Source organism: Caloenas nicobarica, chromosome 8 (assembly GCF_036013445.1).
Source record: "Caloenas nicobarica isolate bCalNic1 chromosome 8, bCalNic1.hap1, whole genome shotgun sequence".
Classification (NCBI taxonomy): domain Eukaryota; kingdom Metazoa; phylum Chordata; class Aves; order Columbiformes; family Columbidae; genus Caloenas; species Caloenas nicobarica.
Genome location: NC_088252.1, coordinates 2833432 through 2853408, shown reverse-complemented (window position 1 = coordinate 2853408; position 19977 = coordinate 2833432). Strand labels below are relative to the sequence as shown.

General features: G+C 52.4%; 1 protein-coding gene across 1 annotated transcript in view; it reads right to left on the bottom strand.

Moving 5' to 3' along the window:
- The window catches only part of SRPRB (SRP receptor subunit beta), a 64191-nt gene that overhangs the window by 29552 nt on the left and 14662 nt on the right, over positions 1–19977 (bottom strand). Inside the window, exon 2 of the mRNA XM_065639906.1 lies at positions 19952–19956. Coding sequence (XP_065495978.1) covers positions 19952–19956 — 5 coding nt within the window. The remainder of the gene's footprint in view (positions 1–19951; positions 19957–19977) is intronic.

Sequence of the window (19977 nt, the reverse complement as noted above, 5' to 3'; positions counted from 1 at the left end):
CCATGGGTCCCACCACTCCTTACCTCACTCAGGGTAGTCTCAGCAATGTCCCCGTCCATGGGAAGAAGAGACACAAGGGCTTGCAGGAGACTGTCCCACATGGTTCTTCCATAGTTTTTTGTTGATTTCTCCCAAAATGCCTCTTCTAATGGATATCTTGAGAAAGCACCTAGAAATTGCAGTACCACTGAAAAATCAAAGACATCTGAGAACATAAGTAATGGTGAAAACATTTGGACATCTTGACTCCACAAACTAAGTAGTTATAACACTATCCAGAGCAGATAAAGGTATTTTTGCTACATGACACATGAAGGGGAAAGATGCAGAATAAAGTTTGGAAAACATACAGGATTGGTTCAAGCAACAGAAGAGCAGTTGCTGGAAGAGCCCATACGACAGTACATAGATAGTATATAGACAGATGGCTTCTGCACATGGCTCCCAGCCTTTTTGTTTGGGTTTTTTTTGCACAGACCACCCACTGCTTGTCTCTCCCCTCTCAAATCGCACCTGCATCCCCAATGCACTCTATCTGCCAAGGGGACAGCTGTGATGTGGTGATGTGATGGGTGGTTTTCACTCCACACCTCTTTCCCTTGCCCTCCCAGGTGGCATCAGGGCAAGTCCAGGGGTGAAGGAAAAGGCTTAGATTGCAGTAACTTTTACTGGTTACGTCTTGTCCTCCAGCCTTTATGAGTAACCTCCTGGATTTCCAGATGTCCAGCTGCTAGTCATCTGGAAAGTCACAGCCACATACAGAGCAGCTTCTATAACTCTTTTTGACGCTATCGCATCCTACCTTTCTCCATGCTGGATTTCCATTCACGTCCCGGTGTGCACCCATCTTGTGGTTTATCCTTCAGCAGCTTTGCTTCCTGTGTCCAAGATCTGCTGCCCCAGCCTGTTGCAGAGCAGCTCTGTGGAGAAGAAACTCTTCCAACATATGACTTGCCTTGGAGGTACCCAATGGCAGAAGCACAGCAGATTGGTGATGTGTCCTCTAGGCCACCTGGGCTTGAAGGCTCAGACCTTCATCTCCAAAGGACCCAACAGACCTCCAAGATGCTCCTTTCTGAGGAGTACATCCCACCAAGGGAAGCCTTGGATGGAAAAGGTGAAGTATTCTGGGTGGCCTCCAGCTGCCAAGTGCCTTCCTTTTGGAGTCCAGGAGGGACAAACTTGGTGCAACAAACTTCTTTCCCTGGGCAGACAACCACTTTTCCGAATTTTTGTGTTAGAAAATGCATACCTATTCACACAGTGGGTCCTCCCTCTCACTAAATACACACACATGCTGCTTCAAGCTCTTGTTAGATCCATAGCTCAGTGCCTTGGTGCACAGTTTTGTACAAAAAGAGAACTCCTCCCATGCCCAAATGCATGTATCTGGCTGACTAAGCTGAGACTGAACAGCCGGAGCCAATTCTTACCAACGATGGAAATTCTTGTTGTCTTCCAAGATAAGAGGTCAATGCTCTGGCTCATGTGAGCAGGAGCAGCTTTACCAGAAAGGACGGAGTTAAGCCAGTGCTTCTTGGCCTTTATCCTTGTTATCCAGAAAGCATCAAGCCTTCTATAGTGTGCATCTTCAGGACATGAGCTGAATTATTGTTACACATCACAAGTTCATTGTATTGCAACACTACGGATCCCGGCTGTTCTGTTTTCAGAAAGAGGATGCTGCTAAAAATTACACGAAGGATGAGGAAATACAAATTAACACACTCTCTGACCAACCATGGGTCGCTGGTGATGCATAAACATATCTGAACCCCAAGAAAAGGACAGGGCTGGGCCCCACGCCAAGTAAAATTGGAGGTAAAATAATACTGCTTATTTCTGCATCTCACTCATTACTGCAAACCACGCTGTGGTTTGTGGTTGAGACAAGGCTGGACCGGAGCTTTGGTGGTGTCCTGAGGGAAGGACATTCATTGTAGTTGGGCTGGGATAAAGTCAGAGCTGGCTCGGCTTTGTCCTGGCGCTGGCTGCTGCCCACGGCAAAGCTTCACCCCAGAGCCAGTGCAGCGGAACGGAGGCTGGACCCCAGCTCTGGTGGTGTGTGCATGTGGGAAAAACATTAACCAGGGAGAGGGAGAGCTGAGATCAAGGCATGACGCCAACAGAGACATCTCGCCCAACGCTCTGAGCAATTATTTCCGTAGAGGTGCTGCTATCCAGGGGTGGAGGCGTTTGGAGCTAACACTGCTGTTCCCAGGGGTCACCCAGCTGGAAGTTTTGTGATGAAGAGCCAGCTCACCTTGAGATATTAAGGAGAAAAAACACTGAAAATTGAAGAAAAAAAAAATGAATCAATTGAACCTCGAGGTGGGATAGGCTGAGTGCAGAGGGCAATATACACCCATCAGGACTTTGGGTTTTTCTATGGAGTTGACTTGTTTCCCTCTGGAAATGGGAATTTCTGGTCCGTGGCTTGGAGAAGGCTGGAGCCTGCCCACGACAAAGACATCAGCATGGTTGACTGCAAACGCTGGGCTCTAGTTCTTGTCCTGTCCTGGCCCCACAGGTCAGGTCACAGCAGGTGAAGGCAAGAAGAGCAGCCTGATGGGAACCCACTTTCCCAGACCATCTTCCCTGCTCCTCCGTCAATAGCGCAAGGTGGGATATCAGACCAAGAGTGGCACTGAACTGGCAATGGTGCCCATCTCAGGAGATGGGAGACGATGATGCTGGGTGGTGAACGGATGGGGAGCAGCCCTGAGGAGAAGGACTTGAGACTACTGGTGGGTGACAACTGGACGTATGTTAGCACTGTGCAGCTGCAACCCAGAAGCCAATTGCAGCCTGGGCTGCATCCCCAGCAGTGTGGCTGCAGGTGGAGGGAGAGGATTTACCCCTCTGCTCCGCTCTGGTGAGACCCCCCTACAGTGCTTTGTCCAGCTCTGGAGTTCCCAGCAGAAGACAGACATGGACCTGGTACAGCCTTTCCAGAGGAGGCCACAACGACGGTCAGAGGGCTACAGAGAAAGGCTGAGAGAGTTGAGGGTGTTCAGCCTGGAGAAGGCTCTGGGGAGACCTTATTGTTACCTTTCGATATACAAAAAGGGCTTATAGGAAAGATGGAGAGAGACCTTTGACCAGTGCCTGTAGTGACAGGAAAAGGGGCAACAGTTTTAAACTGAAAGACGGTGGATTTTGTTTGGATATAAGGAAGAAATTCTTCCCCATGAGGGTGGTGAGGGGCTGGAACAGGCTGCCCAGAGAAGCTGTGGATGCCCCATCCCTGGAAGCGTTCAAGGCCAGGCTGGACAGGGCTTTGAACAACCTGGTCTAGTGCAACATGTCTCTGCCCATGGCTGGGGGTTGGACTAGATGGTCTTTAAAGGTCCTTTCCAACCTGAACCATCCTGCGATACCACGTTCAGGTACCAGGAGGGGCAGGGAGAAGTCCAGGGGTTCTGCAGGGCTGGCTTACCTGGTCAGTGCAAACATCTGCGGGAAATCCTGCCCTCCTGCCTGATGCCACGTCTCTCCTGGAAGACGGAGTCACTTGTCCCCTGGACCTGGGTTGACATGGGGATGCAGGAGCTGTAAGCCACCCCATGGGAGTGCCAACCCTGCAAGCGTGTCCGTGGTCAATGGCAGACTAGGACCAGCTCGGCATTCCCCGTGGCTAACAAGGCCTGGCAGATACCTGGAGGGCTGTGGCAGCCTTTCCAGAAACAAGCTTTCAATCCCTGTTTGGACCTATGGGTCAATTTTGAGGCTGTGCTCCAACTCCGGAATCATTGCACTTAGTTTATTTTTCAGGAAATGCCACAAACCAGTTTCCCCGCTGCTTAGGAAAAAAACTTGGTGTCAGGTTTTGCATGTGTTGCAATATGCTGTTTTCTACCTGGGATGAGCTGAACTGGCCACCGATGTTGTTTGAACTAATATTTGCTTCTAAGTACCGCTTCTAAGTATTACTCAATTCCTAAACCGCACACAGCAAACAAAGAGCTCTCTGTTAATTTTAAGCAGCTCTTCCCAGCTCAGAGCACTAAGCCCAGCTCAGACTGTAGCCTCTTGTCCAGAGCTGCTTCCCATTACAGGTTCGCATTTTTGGGATGGAAACTAATGCCACCTCAACAGTCAGGTACCAGCGGTTCGACCTTTTCTGCCCTACCCAGCAGTGCCGCGCATCCTCTCTCCACGTTCCCCTCTCCAGCCAACACCAACTGGTCCAGTATTGATAGGGAAACAGGTTTTCTTGACCTCCTCTCCCAAGCAAGTCACCAGTAACCCCCCAGCCCCCTTGCTGAAGTCAGCAGTGGTTTCTGCTCTGCCAACCAGCGCTCCACACAAAACTCACCCTCTCGGCTTTGCAATTAGCACCATTCCTCCTAATGAAGGATTCCAGTTTGTTTAATTAACCCAAAGGTTAACGGGATTACCAGCGATTCCATGCAACCTTGGGAGCCGTGATATTCTTGAGGGGCTTTTGGAAAGGAAGGCAGAAAAGCACAGTGGGTTAATCACTCTTGCTGAAGACACGCTTGCGACCAGAAAGGCTGGAGCCTGATAACATTCACCCCCACTTCCCATGTATTTTCCAAAGATCTGTGGGAATAAATCTACTGGTTAAATACTGGTGGTATTTATTAATACTGATAGCCGGGAAAGAAAGGGCAGGAGTGCCAGCTGCCCTGCGTGGCTCCTTTCCCGCTGGACTGCCAGGTCCCACGCCAGGGCACAGAGCAGGGGGCTGCACAACAATTCTGCCCACAAAATGGTTGTGTCCAGTGCCTTGGACCTGCCAGATGGTTTTTGTAGGGGCATGTGCCCAGAAGGAGATGCTGGGACATCCCAGAGGATGGGGCTGGGTGAGAACAGGAGAAAAGGTGGCTCATTTCCAGGGGAGGAGGGAGCTGTGGCTCACATGAGCCCCTGTACGCACATCCAGGGATGATGGAGTAGGGGCGTGAGCAGGGACATTCCTCTGCGGTCATAGAATCACAGAATCATTTTGGTTGGAAAAGACTCTCATGGAGTCCAACCGTTTCCCCATCCCTGGCACTGCCCCATGTCCCTGAGAACCTCATGTCCGTCTGTCCAACCCCTCCAGGGATGGTGACTCCAGCACTGCCCTGGGCAGCCTGTTCCAATGCCCCACAGCCCTTTGGGGAAGAAATTGTTCCCCAGATCCAACCTCAGCCTCCCCTGGCGCAACTTGAGGCCGTTTCCTCTGGTCCTGGCGCTTGTTCCTTGGGAGAAGAAACCAACACCCTATAGAGAGCCCAGGTCACCAGGATGAGGACATAGGCAAGACGGTGGTGAAGATGATCAGGGAGCAGGGAGCAAAGACCAGCAGCCTGAAGGACACAAAAGGGGAAAGCAAGGGGAGGCACCGAGGAAGGAAGACTGGTGAACCGGCTTCACGGAGCAGCGCTGGTAGCACGAACCCCGGGGCTGGCAGTGCTGTCGGCCGCTGGCGCAGCTCTTGGTGCTGGATCCATCCCAAGAAGTAGGAACAGAACCTCTTATCGTCCTCTGCATCCCACAGGCAGCCTGGCACGGCCACCTGCCACTGCGCCCAAGCATTGTGTTCAGCTGTTGGATAGCCGCTCTGGCCAGAAATGAGATTTGGGCATTAAATGTACAGGAAAAGGGTCAGCTCAGCAGTGGGTCAAGCTGAACTCTACCACTTGCTGTTCTACCCCTTTCCAGTTAGTTCATTTGTGGTAATCATTAATACCAAGCTCCCGTCCGTATGCGGAGTCTCACAATAGCTAATTTTTAATCTGTCACCGCAACTACATGCTGCTACATGTGTCCTGGTTGAAGCCACCTTCCCATTTAAACACTCTTACAGCCAATACATTTCCTCACTGATTAATAGTGGTTGTTTTGAAACCACCACAAAATGTGCTGGCCAGCATTCCCTTCCACTTTGTAATTTTAAAGCAGCTTTAAAGGGAATTAATGGAAAGAAGGCTTCGGAATAACAGCAAGGCTTAGCCTTTATTTGAGGGCCTTTGAACTCTAGTTAAATTAATTTTGCTTGTGCTCTTGAGATTTTCAAGCACGGATCTGGCAGTTCAACAGTCATAAGCCGTGCAAACATCTCACCCTTTGGGGGTCTATAGTTAAGTACAACAACACTGACTAAACACTGGACCCAGGACCTGGGAGGGCATCTCTTCCCTGCCAGCACTGGTGACCCACCATAGGGTCAGAGAAAAACCTCCCCTGCCCAGGGGTCTCTGAGGAGCCCACGGGCAGGTTTGACCTTTCAGTTCCCCTTCTTCCTCCCAAACGGCAGAGGAATTTGTTTCCTGGTCGTTGGTCAAGATGTTCTCATCGAGATACGATGCAAGAGGAACGGCTCCTCCTGTCCCCACCGCTCCTCTCCCCGGTCGCCCGGGGCTGGCACAGCCCCAAAGGCACCGCTGGACCCTGGCTCTCAAACCACCTCGTCCCTTCCAGTAATCACTGTTTTGCAATGTGGAAAATAATAAAAGTCTTGGGACTATTCAGAGCTCTGAGGAGGAACAGAGAGGGGGGAGCAAAAGGCCAAGCTGAACAGATTTTAAAGCCCCCCTCCTGAGGGCTTTTAGACTCCCTTTGGCGTTTTAATCCTCTCAGTGTTTCCAGGTATGGGGATAAAGGAGCAGAAATCGCAGACAGAGGTGTGGGGAATTCAGGGCACGTGTCTGGCTGGGGTTGGTCCTGGGGTGGGGTGACCATCTAGACTCAGCATCCCACTCCCAGAGCCAGCCCAGCATCATCCATTGTCCCCTTGCTCACACACGGATCTGCTGCGGGTGCCTCCGTGCTGGAGAAAGCCACAGCAAAGCCCAGCTCAAGTGTGACGTGACCCTGACAGCTCCTGAAAAGTGTCGCCAGAATAAGGAAGGAACCAGAAAAATTTCTTGCTTCAAATGCTTTGCTGAGAGCTGCATAAGGTGGGGGGAACATGGCTGTGCTCTATAGGTGTCGTGGTCATGTTATAGATAAAGGGCCCTGTGTGGGAGAAATGGCTTCATGCCACTGACCTTCTAATCACAGTGGAAAAGGAAAATTAACTCCTTTTGGTGAGGCTGGTCACTGGCGGTGAATGAGGATCTCAAAGCAATTGGACAATACCCTCAGACACAAGGTGTGAATTTGGGGTTGTCCTGTGCAGGGACAGGAGCTGGACTCGATGACCCTTGTGGGTCCCTTCCAGCTCAGGACATCCTATGATTCTATGATTGTCCATAGCCTTGTGAGACCTGAGCTGAGCTCTGTCGTTCTCCCCTCCACCAGAGGTTTTGCCTTTCAACACCCACTCTTCTGATCACCAGCACCTTTCTCCCATCAGCTGCATCTGTCGGTGGTGTCCGTGGCAGGCAGAAAGCCCTGCCACTGCTCTGCCACACCAAACCTGGACGTCCACCACGGCCAGAGCGCACCAGGACCATGCCGAGGGCAGAAAGTGAGAACCAGCCTTGGAGAAACACTGGTCAGCTGTGCAGCACTGCAGGGGACATCCCTCACCAAAAGGCATCACTGGCTCTTACAACCCCATCCCTCCTCATTTTCAGCCTCACCAGGGGCTGTTCATGCTCAGCCCATCAGTCCCTGCCCAAGCAATGCTGGAGGAGCACCCATCCCCAGCTTCACCACAGCTCTGTCCCTGCCTGGCCATGTCCCCGTCGATCCAGAGCCCTGGATGGAATTCCCAGCCAGACCTCAGACCTGCCTGATGGTCCCTGGGCTGTGTCCAACCCTGCTGCTGTCCTCCCCAGACCCCATCCCAACCTCAGAGCTGCCTCACCACCGCCAGCTTCCCAGGGGATCTGGATGCTGGGCCGACCCCAGCTGCTGTCCCACGGCCCATCCTGCTCACCTTGCATGGAGACAGCGATGGAGGAGTCTCCTGCCCGCCCGGCCGTGCCATCACGCTGGGCTCCCCATCCATCCACGAGCAGCCAGCCCTGGCGGTACCCTGGGACGAAGGAGAAAACAACACAGAGGTATCTCCTGGTTGGACTAGGGAATGGAAAACAAGGTCCTGACTCTCCTGCAGGGTAGTGAGCCTGTATTTCAGCCCATTTACAGCCCAGTTTATCCCGGGCAATTATTTTTTGTATGCGGCAGTAAAGATTTTCCCCTTGAGCCAAATGTTTCTACCGAGTTCTGGCTCTCGAAGGAGTCCCAGAGCCCCGAGGCGACATCAACACTGTCTTCTATAAACATGCCATGGAGAAATAACATGAACAAACAGCAGGAAAGGCTTTATGGAGATCCTATTACAAACAGGACATTTGTTCCTCTCACACATTCCTCTTGAGGTGGGAAATCCCCATGAAAAGACCAGCCTGGCCTTTAGTCAAGGACATCAGACTTGTGTAACGAGGGCTCCAGGGAATCTGGAACTACCAACCCATGTCTCCTTTCTTGTCTACCATGAGGGATGCTAGCACAGATTCTAAGAGCACAGCAGCAAACAGCTGTGCAGGGGAGCATTTTACATCAGAGGAGCAATCAGCTTTTTTCTCATTAGCGCAAGACTTCTATTATTAATAGTAACACTTGCAAGCTCTGTCTGCGGCAATAATAAATTGAAGAAGCCAAAAGAAGGGACCGTCTTGCTCTGTTTTAGCACTCTAAAAGTTAAATCTGGGGTGCCTCTATCATCCCAGGGTAGACCTCTGCAGAGGCCAATGCACCCCACTTCAGCAGAGGTAGCACGATGTCTCCCCTGGATGTGGCAGAGGACACAGGTGGTGGCTCAGAGAGGCCACCCACTTGCCAGGTGGCCAGGGGAGCTTATTCCCACCTTCAGCAATCAAAGCTGAATTAAAGGATTAACGGGTTGCAAGTCAAGCTGTCCCGATTTTAAGGAGAGACGTACGCACCGGGAGGAGCTCAGGGTTAAATCGACTGTACTCACAAATGCCAAAGTACAGGGTGCTCATTTATCCAGCAGCCACGGTGCAATTTCTTCTGGTCACAGGTGACCGCTTAAAAATAAAGGAGGCAGGGGCGGAAAGGCTGGGGGGAAACACGGAGGATGTGCTGTGGCTGGACTCTCGTGACAGGGACGTTCACCGTGATGGAGAGCAGGGGCTGCAGCCAGCTCCTGTCCCAGCTCATGCACGCACAGTCCTGGCTTGAGGGGACAAGCAGGGGAGCAGTGACCCAACCCAAACCTTGGACATAATCATCTCCTGAAGGTTTTCAGCAGGGTGCTGAGTCTGCTAAACTCGCTTTCCTGCACCTGCAATCTTCAGCAGCAGGGTGCTGAGCCAAGAGGCAAATTCCAGCATTTTGGGCACAAGGCGCAGCCCTTCCCTCCAGGAACAGCAACTCTTTCTGCTCGTACAGCTTGACCTGGGGCTGCTCTAACATGTGACAAGATGGGTTCCTGATTTGAGGAAAGATGCCGCTGTTGTTTGGTTGTTTGATTGGTTTTTAACTCAACACCTACCCTGTTCACAGCTGTCAAACTCTCACGTTCACGCATCTCTTGCTCAGAGACTTGGATGGTGAAAGGGAAAGCAGGGGAGATCTGTGAGATCAAGATTGGTGAGATTAGCTAAGGTTAAGGAGCAATGCAAAGATGGAAGAGGGCCCTATGCACTACCTTCTGGTGTTGGTCTCTTCAAAGGACAATAATGCTCCCAGACTGGGTGAGGAAATACGGAAGGAGACACCTCCTGCACCAACAGAAGTACAATGCCCAAAGGTCTCTGGACACTAATATCCGCTCCCTGGGGCACAGGGGCTGTTTGGGGGGCATCGTGCCAACCCCTCCCTGGAGATACCATGCGTGGGAGCACACAGACCACTCTCCAGAGAGTCTTCAGACTCTCCAAGGCTGGTGGAAACCACTGCAGCTACACAGACCCCAGCAGAGCTTCCCCATTCCGTGTGCACTGACCTCATGTCTGTAATTTGTACCGGACTATTTTAAGCCATACGCACACCCACAACTTCTCCCTTTCCTCCTTTCAATACCAAACAGCCTGAAGTGCTTTAGTCTCTCTGTCCCGGGGCTCAAACCCTCATCTCTTAACTTCCTCCCAACCTGTACCTGCATTGTCCTTATTCAGAAACTGCCTTTTCGAAGATGGAATCTACCGATGTGAGCAGGGGTAGGCTCCTCCTGGGATGCAGTGTCCCGCTCTGCTGTTTGCAGCAGTTTCTATTCCATTCCTCCCTGCTTCCCAGCTGGGCCTCACTGGGTAATGTCAGCATTTCCCTCAGCCTTGTTTCGCAGAGAATTAGTTGTTTTCCTAAATATCAGCTCTCACCTCCTTGCAGCATCCCAGGGAGAGGCACCAAAGGATGCAGTAACCCTATTTCATGTCTGGTAGGACAGGAGCCCCTCCAAGGTGTCCTGCCAGCTGCCCTGGGGCAGCGTGTTGCAGAAGAGACAGAGGATAAGCGTGAAGAAGAATCATAAAGCAGCAAAGACAGAAAGAAAGGGCCCAGAGGAAGGTCATTCCCTTGGCCCAGGACAGAGGAAGGGATCCAAAGCCAAGGCAGCGGAGGTGAGGGGGGCACAAGTTGTAACACTTGATCCCAGGAACAAAGTGCAACCAAACCATTGCCCGATGCATCCCCGCTCTGTGCAAACAGTGGCTGCTTGCTCAGCAAACACACCTGCCTCAGCCCCGCTGCTGCAGTTTTGGAGGAGGGGATGTTTTAATATCTGCAAAGAACTGGTATTTGGACCACTTGTGCAACTGTCAGGGGGTGTACCTTCACATGCAGCCAGAGTGCGCCCCATTCCCCTCATCGAACCACCATCACCAGCCTTCAGAGGTGCAACCAGGAGGACCCTTGCTCTGCTGGAGGCAGGAAAGTCCACCCATGGGACCTGGTAAAACACCCATGTCCAAACCCACAGCACAGGAGGGACTCCACCCATACCTTCTTTAGCTCCTTGGCTTGCTGTAGGACTGTGTTTGTGCAGTAGTTGTGCACTTGGTCCCTCCAGGACAAACGTGCCCTCAGACCCTGCAGAAAAGGTCCCTTATTGTGACCTTTCCGTACTTAAAAGGGGCTGATAAGAAAGATGGGGACAGACTTGTCAGCAGGGCGTGTTGCGATAGGACAAGGGGTGATGGTTTTAAACTAAAGGAGGGGAGATTCAGGCTGGACATGAGGAAGAAATTTTTGATACTGAGGGTGGTGAGAGCCTGGCCCAGGTTGGCCAGAGAGGCGGTGGATGAACCATCCCTGGAGACATCCCAGGCCAGGCTGGACGGGGCTCTGAGCAACCTGAGCTGGTGCAGATGTCCCTGCTCATGGCAGGGGGGGCACTGGGGGAGCTGGGAAGGTCCCTTCAACCCAAACCCTTCTGTGATTCTATGATTCTAAGAGAGAGCGAGCTCTCCAGGCCCAGGAGCGAGACGAGAAGGGACACCAGAGATGTCAGGGCAGGAGAAAGGAACAAAGGCAGCCAAGGAGGTGGTGCAGGGGCAGAGCGTTCATCCTCAAAGAAATGAGCTGATTATGCTCCTCTTCCTCACCACATCCCCAAGGCCACTGCATGCACCTCTACCTCCTCTTCTCCTCCTGCCCCACTGCTCTACACCCTGGCTCTCAACTTGAGATCACGGCACGATGCTCTCGGTCCCCAGAGCCCATCGCGTCTCTGACCAGTCACAGCTCTCCTCACGCATAGACTCTGGACCCAAATCTATCCCTCTGAGCCTCTGATCTGCCGCTGCCGGCAAGAAATGGCAGCAGCGGCCTTGTCCCGGCACGCAGCGCTGTTTGCACAGCCCTTGCTCAAACACAATGGCCGGGGCTGGCCCTGCGCGGGGCGCAGGTCCACACCGGCAGCTCCACGACCTCCTCCCACCCTGATTTTGCAGGGTTACAGCGCCGCATCGTGCGTCTCCATCTCTGCTCCAGCGCCTGCGGGAGCTGGCGGCAGGTGTCCCTGTTCAGCTGCGGAGGAGGAAGGTTCACACTCCTTCCGCGGCTCCACGACTCGCCTCGTCGCTCCTCAACTAACCTACGGCGTCACGGAGGGCACTGGCACCCAAATTAGGTTAATTATTGCGGTCGTATGCCGTAATCAAGCGTAAACCTCAGACAGTATTATACAGCGGGGTTTTGTTGGTCTTGGAGAAGACAATGGTGACTTGGCCAATGTTCAAACTCTGGATACCTTCAGTTTCAGCACTGTCCTGAAGGTGAGAAGTGATGGGAATGTGGTTTATCTACAGGCTCGGTGCCAGCTGAGCTGTGGCAGAACCAAGCAGAGAGCAGAAGCCTGACCTACAGCTCTAAGCAAACACTCCCCATTTACACATGAAGCCATGAACCCCCCAAGGCAGCCCCATCGAACACAGAAGCAGCAAAAATAAATAAATGAATAAATAAACAGAACCATCAGCAGGCACTGGGTCTCCAAAAGGAGCAGCTCCCCTCACAGGAAAGCTTCAAGCCCAGGGTCCCCCCGGCCGAAGTGAGAAGCTGGACCCCTACCCTTTGTGCACATGATGCATGCAATGGAGAAGGTTGTAGGAACAGAGCATCAGCTTTTCATTCAGAGCTGAGGTGTCGCACACTCGCTCATGGAAGCTCCAGGGACCAGACCAAGAAGCTGGTGGGACCAGCACAACTCAGACCTGGCTGCTTTTTTATGGGGATTTGACTTCAAAAGTCCTTCCTTCTTGGGATGAAGAGGTTGATCAGAACAGACTGGCATGTGCTGGTGGAAAAGCAAGGGTCAAAGTGAGGCTTCCCATGAACTTCTTCAGCTCCTTTGAGTGCTTCCAAGGCCTGCGAATCGTTTGTCTTGCCCTGAAAACATTTTGGACATATCAACAGATTCCTCCATCGCAACTGGGGATAGAAAATGCGAATCTTGGGGGCTTTTTCCTACAAAAAGTAGCTCTGATCAGGAAATACTCTATTGTGGCTGTTCTCTGGGCAGCTACCTGCGATTTCCACGCTGCTTTGATGACCCCTGCAGGGACAGGCAGTAAAGTCCTGAGTTGTTAATCCCGTCCTCACCTAGAAGGGCTGTGGGGTGGACATGGGCACTGCAGGTTTTGTAGGGGACAGCTATCAAGGCTGACTGGCCACTGCTTTTTCCCTTTCCCTCTTTCTTCTCCAAGTCCTTCAAGGATACTAGCACTAGTCCTCTTGTTCTCCTCCTTGCTGATGGCACTCCATGATCAAATTCCCAACAGACCTGACACAGCCTCACACAGGAACTAACGCTCTTGTTAAACAAGGAGGAGGCAGCTCTGCTGTCACGATCTACAGGAAAATACAACAGCAAACCCATGACTTCAGCTCCTTCCTCTTGCTGAACTGAGGCTCACTTGTGCCCAGCTGGGACTTGGAGAGAGGAAACTCTCACATCCCACCTCCCAGACATGAAGATGGAAAGATCTGATTTAACTGTGGACGCCTCCTTCAACACTAGCTGACCATGACCCACACAGTGATTACATTTCATCACAGCTGCAAATACTCCTAATATGAAAGGAACCAACATTTTAAGAGGCTGTTAAACAAATATTCAAACAACACACACCCTGCTGTGATGTCCTCCTTGCAAGGTGCTCATGGGAACTCTTTGCAGTATCTCTCCAAGCACCCTCCACCACTGCCAAGCTTTTCCTTCTTCTGATCTCGTCGTCAGAGGCAGAAGGCAGGACATCGGTTGTGGCGTGACCCTGCAAAGACACTTCAGTCAGCAGGGCGGGTATGCAAGGGAAAACTCATCGTGGAGACCCAGCAGAGCATCCTGTCTTGGCCCTCATCTCCAGATGATGACCCTCAGCTTCCCTCCATCACCCAGGGGATACACCTCCGTGAGAGGTGAGGTCAGGGTAGCTCGAACATCTCCACCTCTGAGCAACTGTTTAGTACTCTCACATCAATACTATAGCTTTCCTAGAAACCATAAAATCTCTCCTAGATTTCGCTCCACTTTTTTTCTTTTTCACCAGGTGAGGCATTGACATTTATCTGGGTGCCCTGTCATGCTTACCTTAAATAGGAGGTGGCATCAGACCCTGAGGTCCCCACCCTGTTTACCTGCTGATTTGTTTCAAAAGGCGTTTGCTCTGTAAACGCCTGCTCCACCTGGTTCCCCTCGGTCAACATGGCTCTTCTAGACACACTTCACTTGAAAACTATTTCCACTATTTTGTTATGGACACCAGGTGCTGGCCAAGGGCTGGACGCAGCACGTACCCACTCCACCAGGTCAGATGCAGCTACACAGGACTCTGGCTGGCCATGGAGAGTCCTAAAGATGTCTTTGGCCATCTCCAGGTCAAACACATCTTCCCAGCTCCAGCAGCCTCCTCTCCCACTCTGCTCAGTACTGGTGAGGCCACATCTGCAGTGCTGGGTTGAGCTCTGGGGTCTCCAGTTCAAGAGAGATCACAGAATCACAGAATCACAGAATGTTAGGGATTGGAAGGGACCTCGAAAGATCATCTAGTCCAATCCGCCTGCCAGAGCAGGAACACCTAGGTGAGGTTACACAGGAAGGCGTCCAGGCGGGTTTTGAATGTCTCCAGAGAAGGAGAATCCACAACCCCCCTGGGCAGCCTGTTCCAGTGTTCCGTCACCCTCACTGAGAAGAAGTTTCTTTTCAAATTTAAGTGGAACCTCTTGTGTTCCAGCTTGAACCCATTACCCCTTGTCTTACTGTTGGTTGTCACCGAGAAGAGCCTGGCTCCATCCTCGTGACACCCACCCTTTATATATTTATAAACATTGATGAGGTCACCCCTCAGTCTCCTCTTCTCCAGCTCCAGAGCCCCAGCTCCTCAGCCTTTCCTCACACGGGAGATGCTCCACTCCCTTCAGCATCTTCGTGGCTGCGCTGGACTCTCTCCAGCAGTTCCCTGTCCTTCTGGAACTGAGGGGCCCACAACTGGACACAATATTCCAGATGAGGTCTCACCAGGGCAGAGCAGAGGGGAAGGAGAACCTCTCTGACCTACTAACCAACCCCCTTCTAATACACCCCAGATGCACTTACTGGAACCAGTCCGGTGCAAGGCGATGAAGGGTCTGAAGCATCCTTCATACCAGGAGAGGCTGAGAGAGCTGGGGCTGTTCAGCCCACAGGAGAGTAGCCTTGAGGGGACCTCACAGATTTGTATAAACATCTGATGCGACAGAATGAAAACGAGGGAGCGAAGCTCTTCCCAGTGGTGCCCAGTGGCAGGACAAGAGGCAATAGGAGCAAACTAAAATGTGCAATTCGCCCACGGGAGCTGCCTTTCTCCACCATAGCACCTCACAGTTGGGATGCCCACATTCATTTCTGCTTCCAGACACCTACAGATGGACCAGCAAGTCTTCCCAGTAACATGTAACCCGGTGTCTTTGTTTGGAGAAGACAACATGGACAGCCATCAGGAATTGTTCAGAAGATCCTGGATCATACGAGGCCTCGAGGGATCTGGCCTAATGTCAAAGCCACTCTAAAATACAAGGTGTTTCAAAAAGATGGACCCAATGCATTACAATTACACAAAAATTTACAGACGGTTTAATGAGTTATCCAAGTTTTGGTAACCTTTTTATAAATGCTCTGTGTTCCTTCCACCTGCTGTATGGACAACATCAAGACGACAGTTGAGAGTTCATGGTTGCAGAGATATTTCAAATTGAATCCATCTCTTTGAAACACCCTGTATACAGGTCTTTCGGCGCCCGAGTGCTGCTGGCACTGCCGGCTTCAGAGGCTTCAAGACAAAGCCAAGGGTGAGGGATCACACTAATCTCTCGGAGGTCTCTGGCAAGGAAACAAAACCAACCAAAAAGAAACAGCAAAGCCTGTTCCCAAAGTGAGCAGAGACCTGTTTGGTTGTTCAAAGGCTTCCGATAAGGCGACCGAGATTAAAGAACAAATAAGTGTAAACTTAGGGCCAAAGTCCCAACCCAAGCCGAAAACCGTACAGCCAGAAGCAACGTCGTGCTTCTCACCTGAACCCAACCACATCCAGCTGTTCTTCAGCCTTCAGGTCCACGAGGAGCTCTGCCCGGTGCTGGCACAGGCTCTGCCGCGTCCCCTCGGGACACGGTCCCCACGCCAGCAGGGATCCCGTACAGCCCAGCACGTCAGCACCGGCCCTGCGCTGGGCTCTCTCCACACTTTGCTCCTGATTTCTCTTGCTTCCGTCAGCCCTGAGCATCTTTTTGGAGGCACCCGGTGTGAACAGGCACGTCACCGTGAAGCAGGTGGACTCCAGTGTCCCAGGAAAGCTGCTGAAGTTCATAGGACCTAATTAAATCGGCATGCCTCACTCACCCTGCAAAGTGTCAGATTAACTGGATATCAACTTAGGCAGGTGCTAATGGAGCGGGGGCTGCCCAGCGGCGGAAGGAGAGGCCCAGTCTGTGATAGATTGCAGAACAACTCAGAAAGCAAACTTGCACGCTGCTGATAACGCCGTGGCGCTTGATTCCACAGGAAAAAGTCATCTGGAAATTACTGTGGGTCGTTTCCTGAATAGGTCTGTCTGGAAACTGGTCTGAAAAGCAAACAGAAAAGCTGCAGAAAGAGTTTTCTGGGGCATGGGGGAAAGCCCATCCCTCTTTGAAGCTTCTCTCCAGGAAGGTCTGCAGACCCAGGAATTTGGGATGTCCCAGACCCTGAATTCCCCACTGCGTCTGGGGCTTATAAACAAAAATCTCTGTTTTTTTCACCTCCCTCAAGATCCGGGAAGACCCAGGCTGCCAGGATACAAATGGCGTGGCCAAACTGACCATGTGTAGGCAGAAAAACTATGAAGATAAGTCCTTGCTTAAACAAAGCAGAGATGACCAAAAAAAAGACAAAAAAAAAAAAAAAAAAGGCAAAGAAATAAAGACGGGGGAAAAAAATGCCGAAGCGACATGAGGAATGGGACCCAGTCCAACATACCTGACTTATCCCAGTGGAAACAACCTCCTTCCAGGTCCTGGAGCTCCCTCTCTGGAGCTCTGCCCCACCATCGCAGCCATGCCAAGAGGTCCTCCAGGCTCTTCTAACATGAGATCAGCACTATTTTTACCCATGGCCATTCCCAGGATAATTTTAACCCTGGGTATGACTTTTCTGCTTTTCCCCATCCAGCTACTGTCTTCACTGGGAATTTAAGGAGCGTTGACTGCTTCTTTTAGACGCAAATAAGTTTTCGTTTATTTTCCAGATGTTCTGCTTTGACTTTAAAAGTAAGGAGCCACTTCCAGCAGGAGCCCCATCACTCTCTATTCCCTGCTAAGGAAAACTCTGTGGGTCACTCCCACCCCAGGAGATCCTCAGGACTTGCCTCAACCTCTGTTGGCAAAGCCCAGAAGCACTTTCTCCATCTACCCCAGGACTCCAGTCACTGTTCTCTACAAAGACGTGTTCCTGGCGGATGAAGGGCAGCAGACAGCTGGTTGATGTTACAGCAAGGCTCAAGCCCTTGCAAACCCCAGTGATGTCCCTCACCTCACCCATTGCTCAAACAGTTGGTCTGTCCCCCAAGGTTGAACATCTGGGCCATGGGACTCCTCTTCTTCTCACTGGCGAGACAGTCACCTTCCCATGTACTCACCTTCACCCATGTGCGGGCTTGAAAATGGACCAGAAATGCCTTGCTTATCATCTTAAGCAAGGGTGGGAGTACAGGGACAGGGAAGGGGAAAAGACCCGAGGCTTCTGCTGTTACCTGTCTTTGGTGCTCCTCATCTGTCTTCTGCTGAGATCAGCCCATCTCACAGAATCACAGAATCATTTTGGTTGGAAGAGACCCTCAAGATCTCTGAGTCCAACCGTTCCCCCAGCCCTGGCACTGCCTCATGTCCCTGAGAACCTCATCCTCCGTCTATCCAACCCCTTCAGGGATGGTGACTCCAGCACTGCCCTGGGCAGCCTGTTCCAATGCCCCACAGCCCTTTGGGGAAGACATTGTTCCCCAGATCCAACCTCAACCTCCCCTGGTGCAACTTGAAGCCATTTCTCCATGTAGTGAACGAGCACCCACCTACGAGGGTGCGCATACTCTCATAATATGACCCCATGTGAGTGACACTCAGCAATGGGCACTTGGGGCAGTTCTGCACCATTAGGACAGTCCTCACGCATACACAAAAGTTACGAGCTTATTAGGTAACCCCAGCAGGACCCATCTGCCCGGTGAGCAGAGACAGAGCCCAACCCCTCCTACAAGGGCACCTTTCGCTTCTCAAGAGATGCAGCTGCAAAAGACGCATCTGCCTGCCCATATCCTGACCCCTGCTCCAGCATCTGTGGGAGAGAAGAGACCACCGGCTACAATCCCAGAGAACTGCCATCTCCACCAAGGTCCTCAGACACTGGTCCACAAGTGGAGCCCCATCCCATCCAAGTCACGCTCCAAAACAGCCTCTCTGGGCTGCAGTTGCAAGGTCTGAGAAGCAGCCCAAGAGAGCTGCTGAGGTCCTGCAGACGTGGCCCCCAACACAAGCACCATGCAGGCAGGTGAGAGCACACACTGTGCTCCACACCACCGGGTCCCAGCAGGAGTAGATGACTTTGCCTTTTGAGTTTCTCTTCCACAGACGCATCCAGTCAGGCCCAAGAATGAGTCTGCCAGGCAGCAAACAGGAATACAGGAGACCCTGACCAGGATTACAGACCAAAACCAGACCCCCGCCATGAGGTCTCCATGGAGAAATAGGCTTGTCCTTGGGGAAACAAGTGACCTGAGCAGTGGCAAACCCACAAGTGACAATCGAGCAAGAAGAAACAACCAATGATGAGCAGGATCAAGCCAGTCCAGGCACCCTCACGTCAATGAGCTTCTGGATGCTCCTGGGCAAGAGTGCCCCATGCCCTGCAGCAATAGGATGTCCCCAAGGTCCTGCCTGTGGGATGCTCACAGACCCCTCAGCCACCTGCCCCACATCACCGTGGCCCCCCCAAGCAGGTTGGTCCATCACAGATTACATGGGGCAGGGTTGTGCTGGGGGGAGGAACAGGGAGAAGCACCAAGCTTCAATCCCAACAGCAGGAAAGGGTTTGGTCCCTGCAAAGGGCGAGCTCAGCCGTGGCGCTCAGCCAGCCCCATGCTCCCAGATAAGCTGCCAGCCTGGGCAGATAGCAGGAGCGCAGGATGGGTGGAGAACGCGACAGCCCCACAGTAAACTTGTGGTTTCGATGAGGTGGATGGGGAGAGGCAGCGCCTGCCCGTGCTGGGGCGAGGGGAACAGCTGCCTCCCTGCTGCGAGGGGGGAGCGAGGAAGATGGGCCCTTTTGTCCCTCAAAAAAGCCAAGGTCTGGGCTGGAAGTGACTTATCTGCCTGGTGTGCATCTCCTGAGAGCCATGGGCATGGGCGAAGGGACAGCACCCACGGCCAGGGTCCTCTCCACCAGTGCAAGGAGACACACGGTGAGCCTGGTCCTGAAGAGTCAGAGTTGCGCAGCCTGAGCCACCAGTCCTCATGGCACATGTCACAGTCGCGAATCCTCCATCTCCACCACCTCCCCAGGTGCCTGGTGCCCAAGTACGAGAAGCACACGGTCCTGCTACGTGGGCTTAGCGTCCCTGGTCATGCAAAGCCACAGCTGTGTGTTGCTGGTGCTGTGCAGGACGCTGGGATGAGCATCAAAGGGGAAGGATGCTGAAGAGGGAGGAGACCCTGAGCAAAGGACCAGCTGTGGACCTCCGTCATGGGAGGTACCCTCCTAGTCCTCCTTTGAGTTGTCCACTGTGCACCGACCAGCAAGAAGCAGACCCAGTGAATATTTTTCTACTGGTACTGGGAGACAGTTGGCTTCCCAGCAGGGCTGTGCTGTTGCTGGTCATCCTGGCGCAGCACAGTCCCAGCATGGGGGGCATGAGGACGTTGCTGGCTTGGGGGAACACGGGAGGTCAGTCTGAAGATGGCAGATGCAAGATATCAATGCATTAATCAGTCCAAACTGGTGGTTAAAGCAAAGGAGGGAGCTGGGGAGCCCAGGGTAGATGGAGCCAGGCGGTGTTGGATTAGCTCCATGCCATGTAGGTGTGACCCAGCCTGCACAGGTTCTCAGCGGCA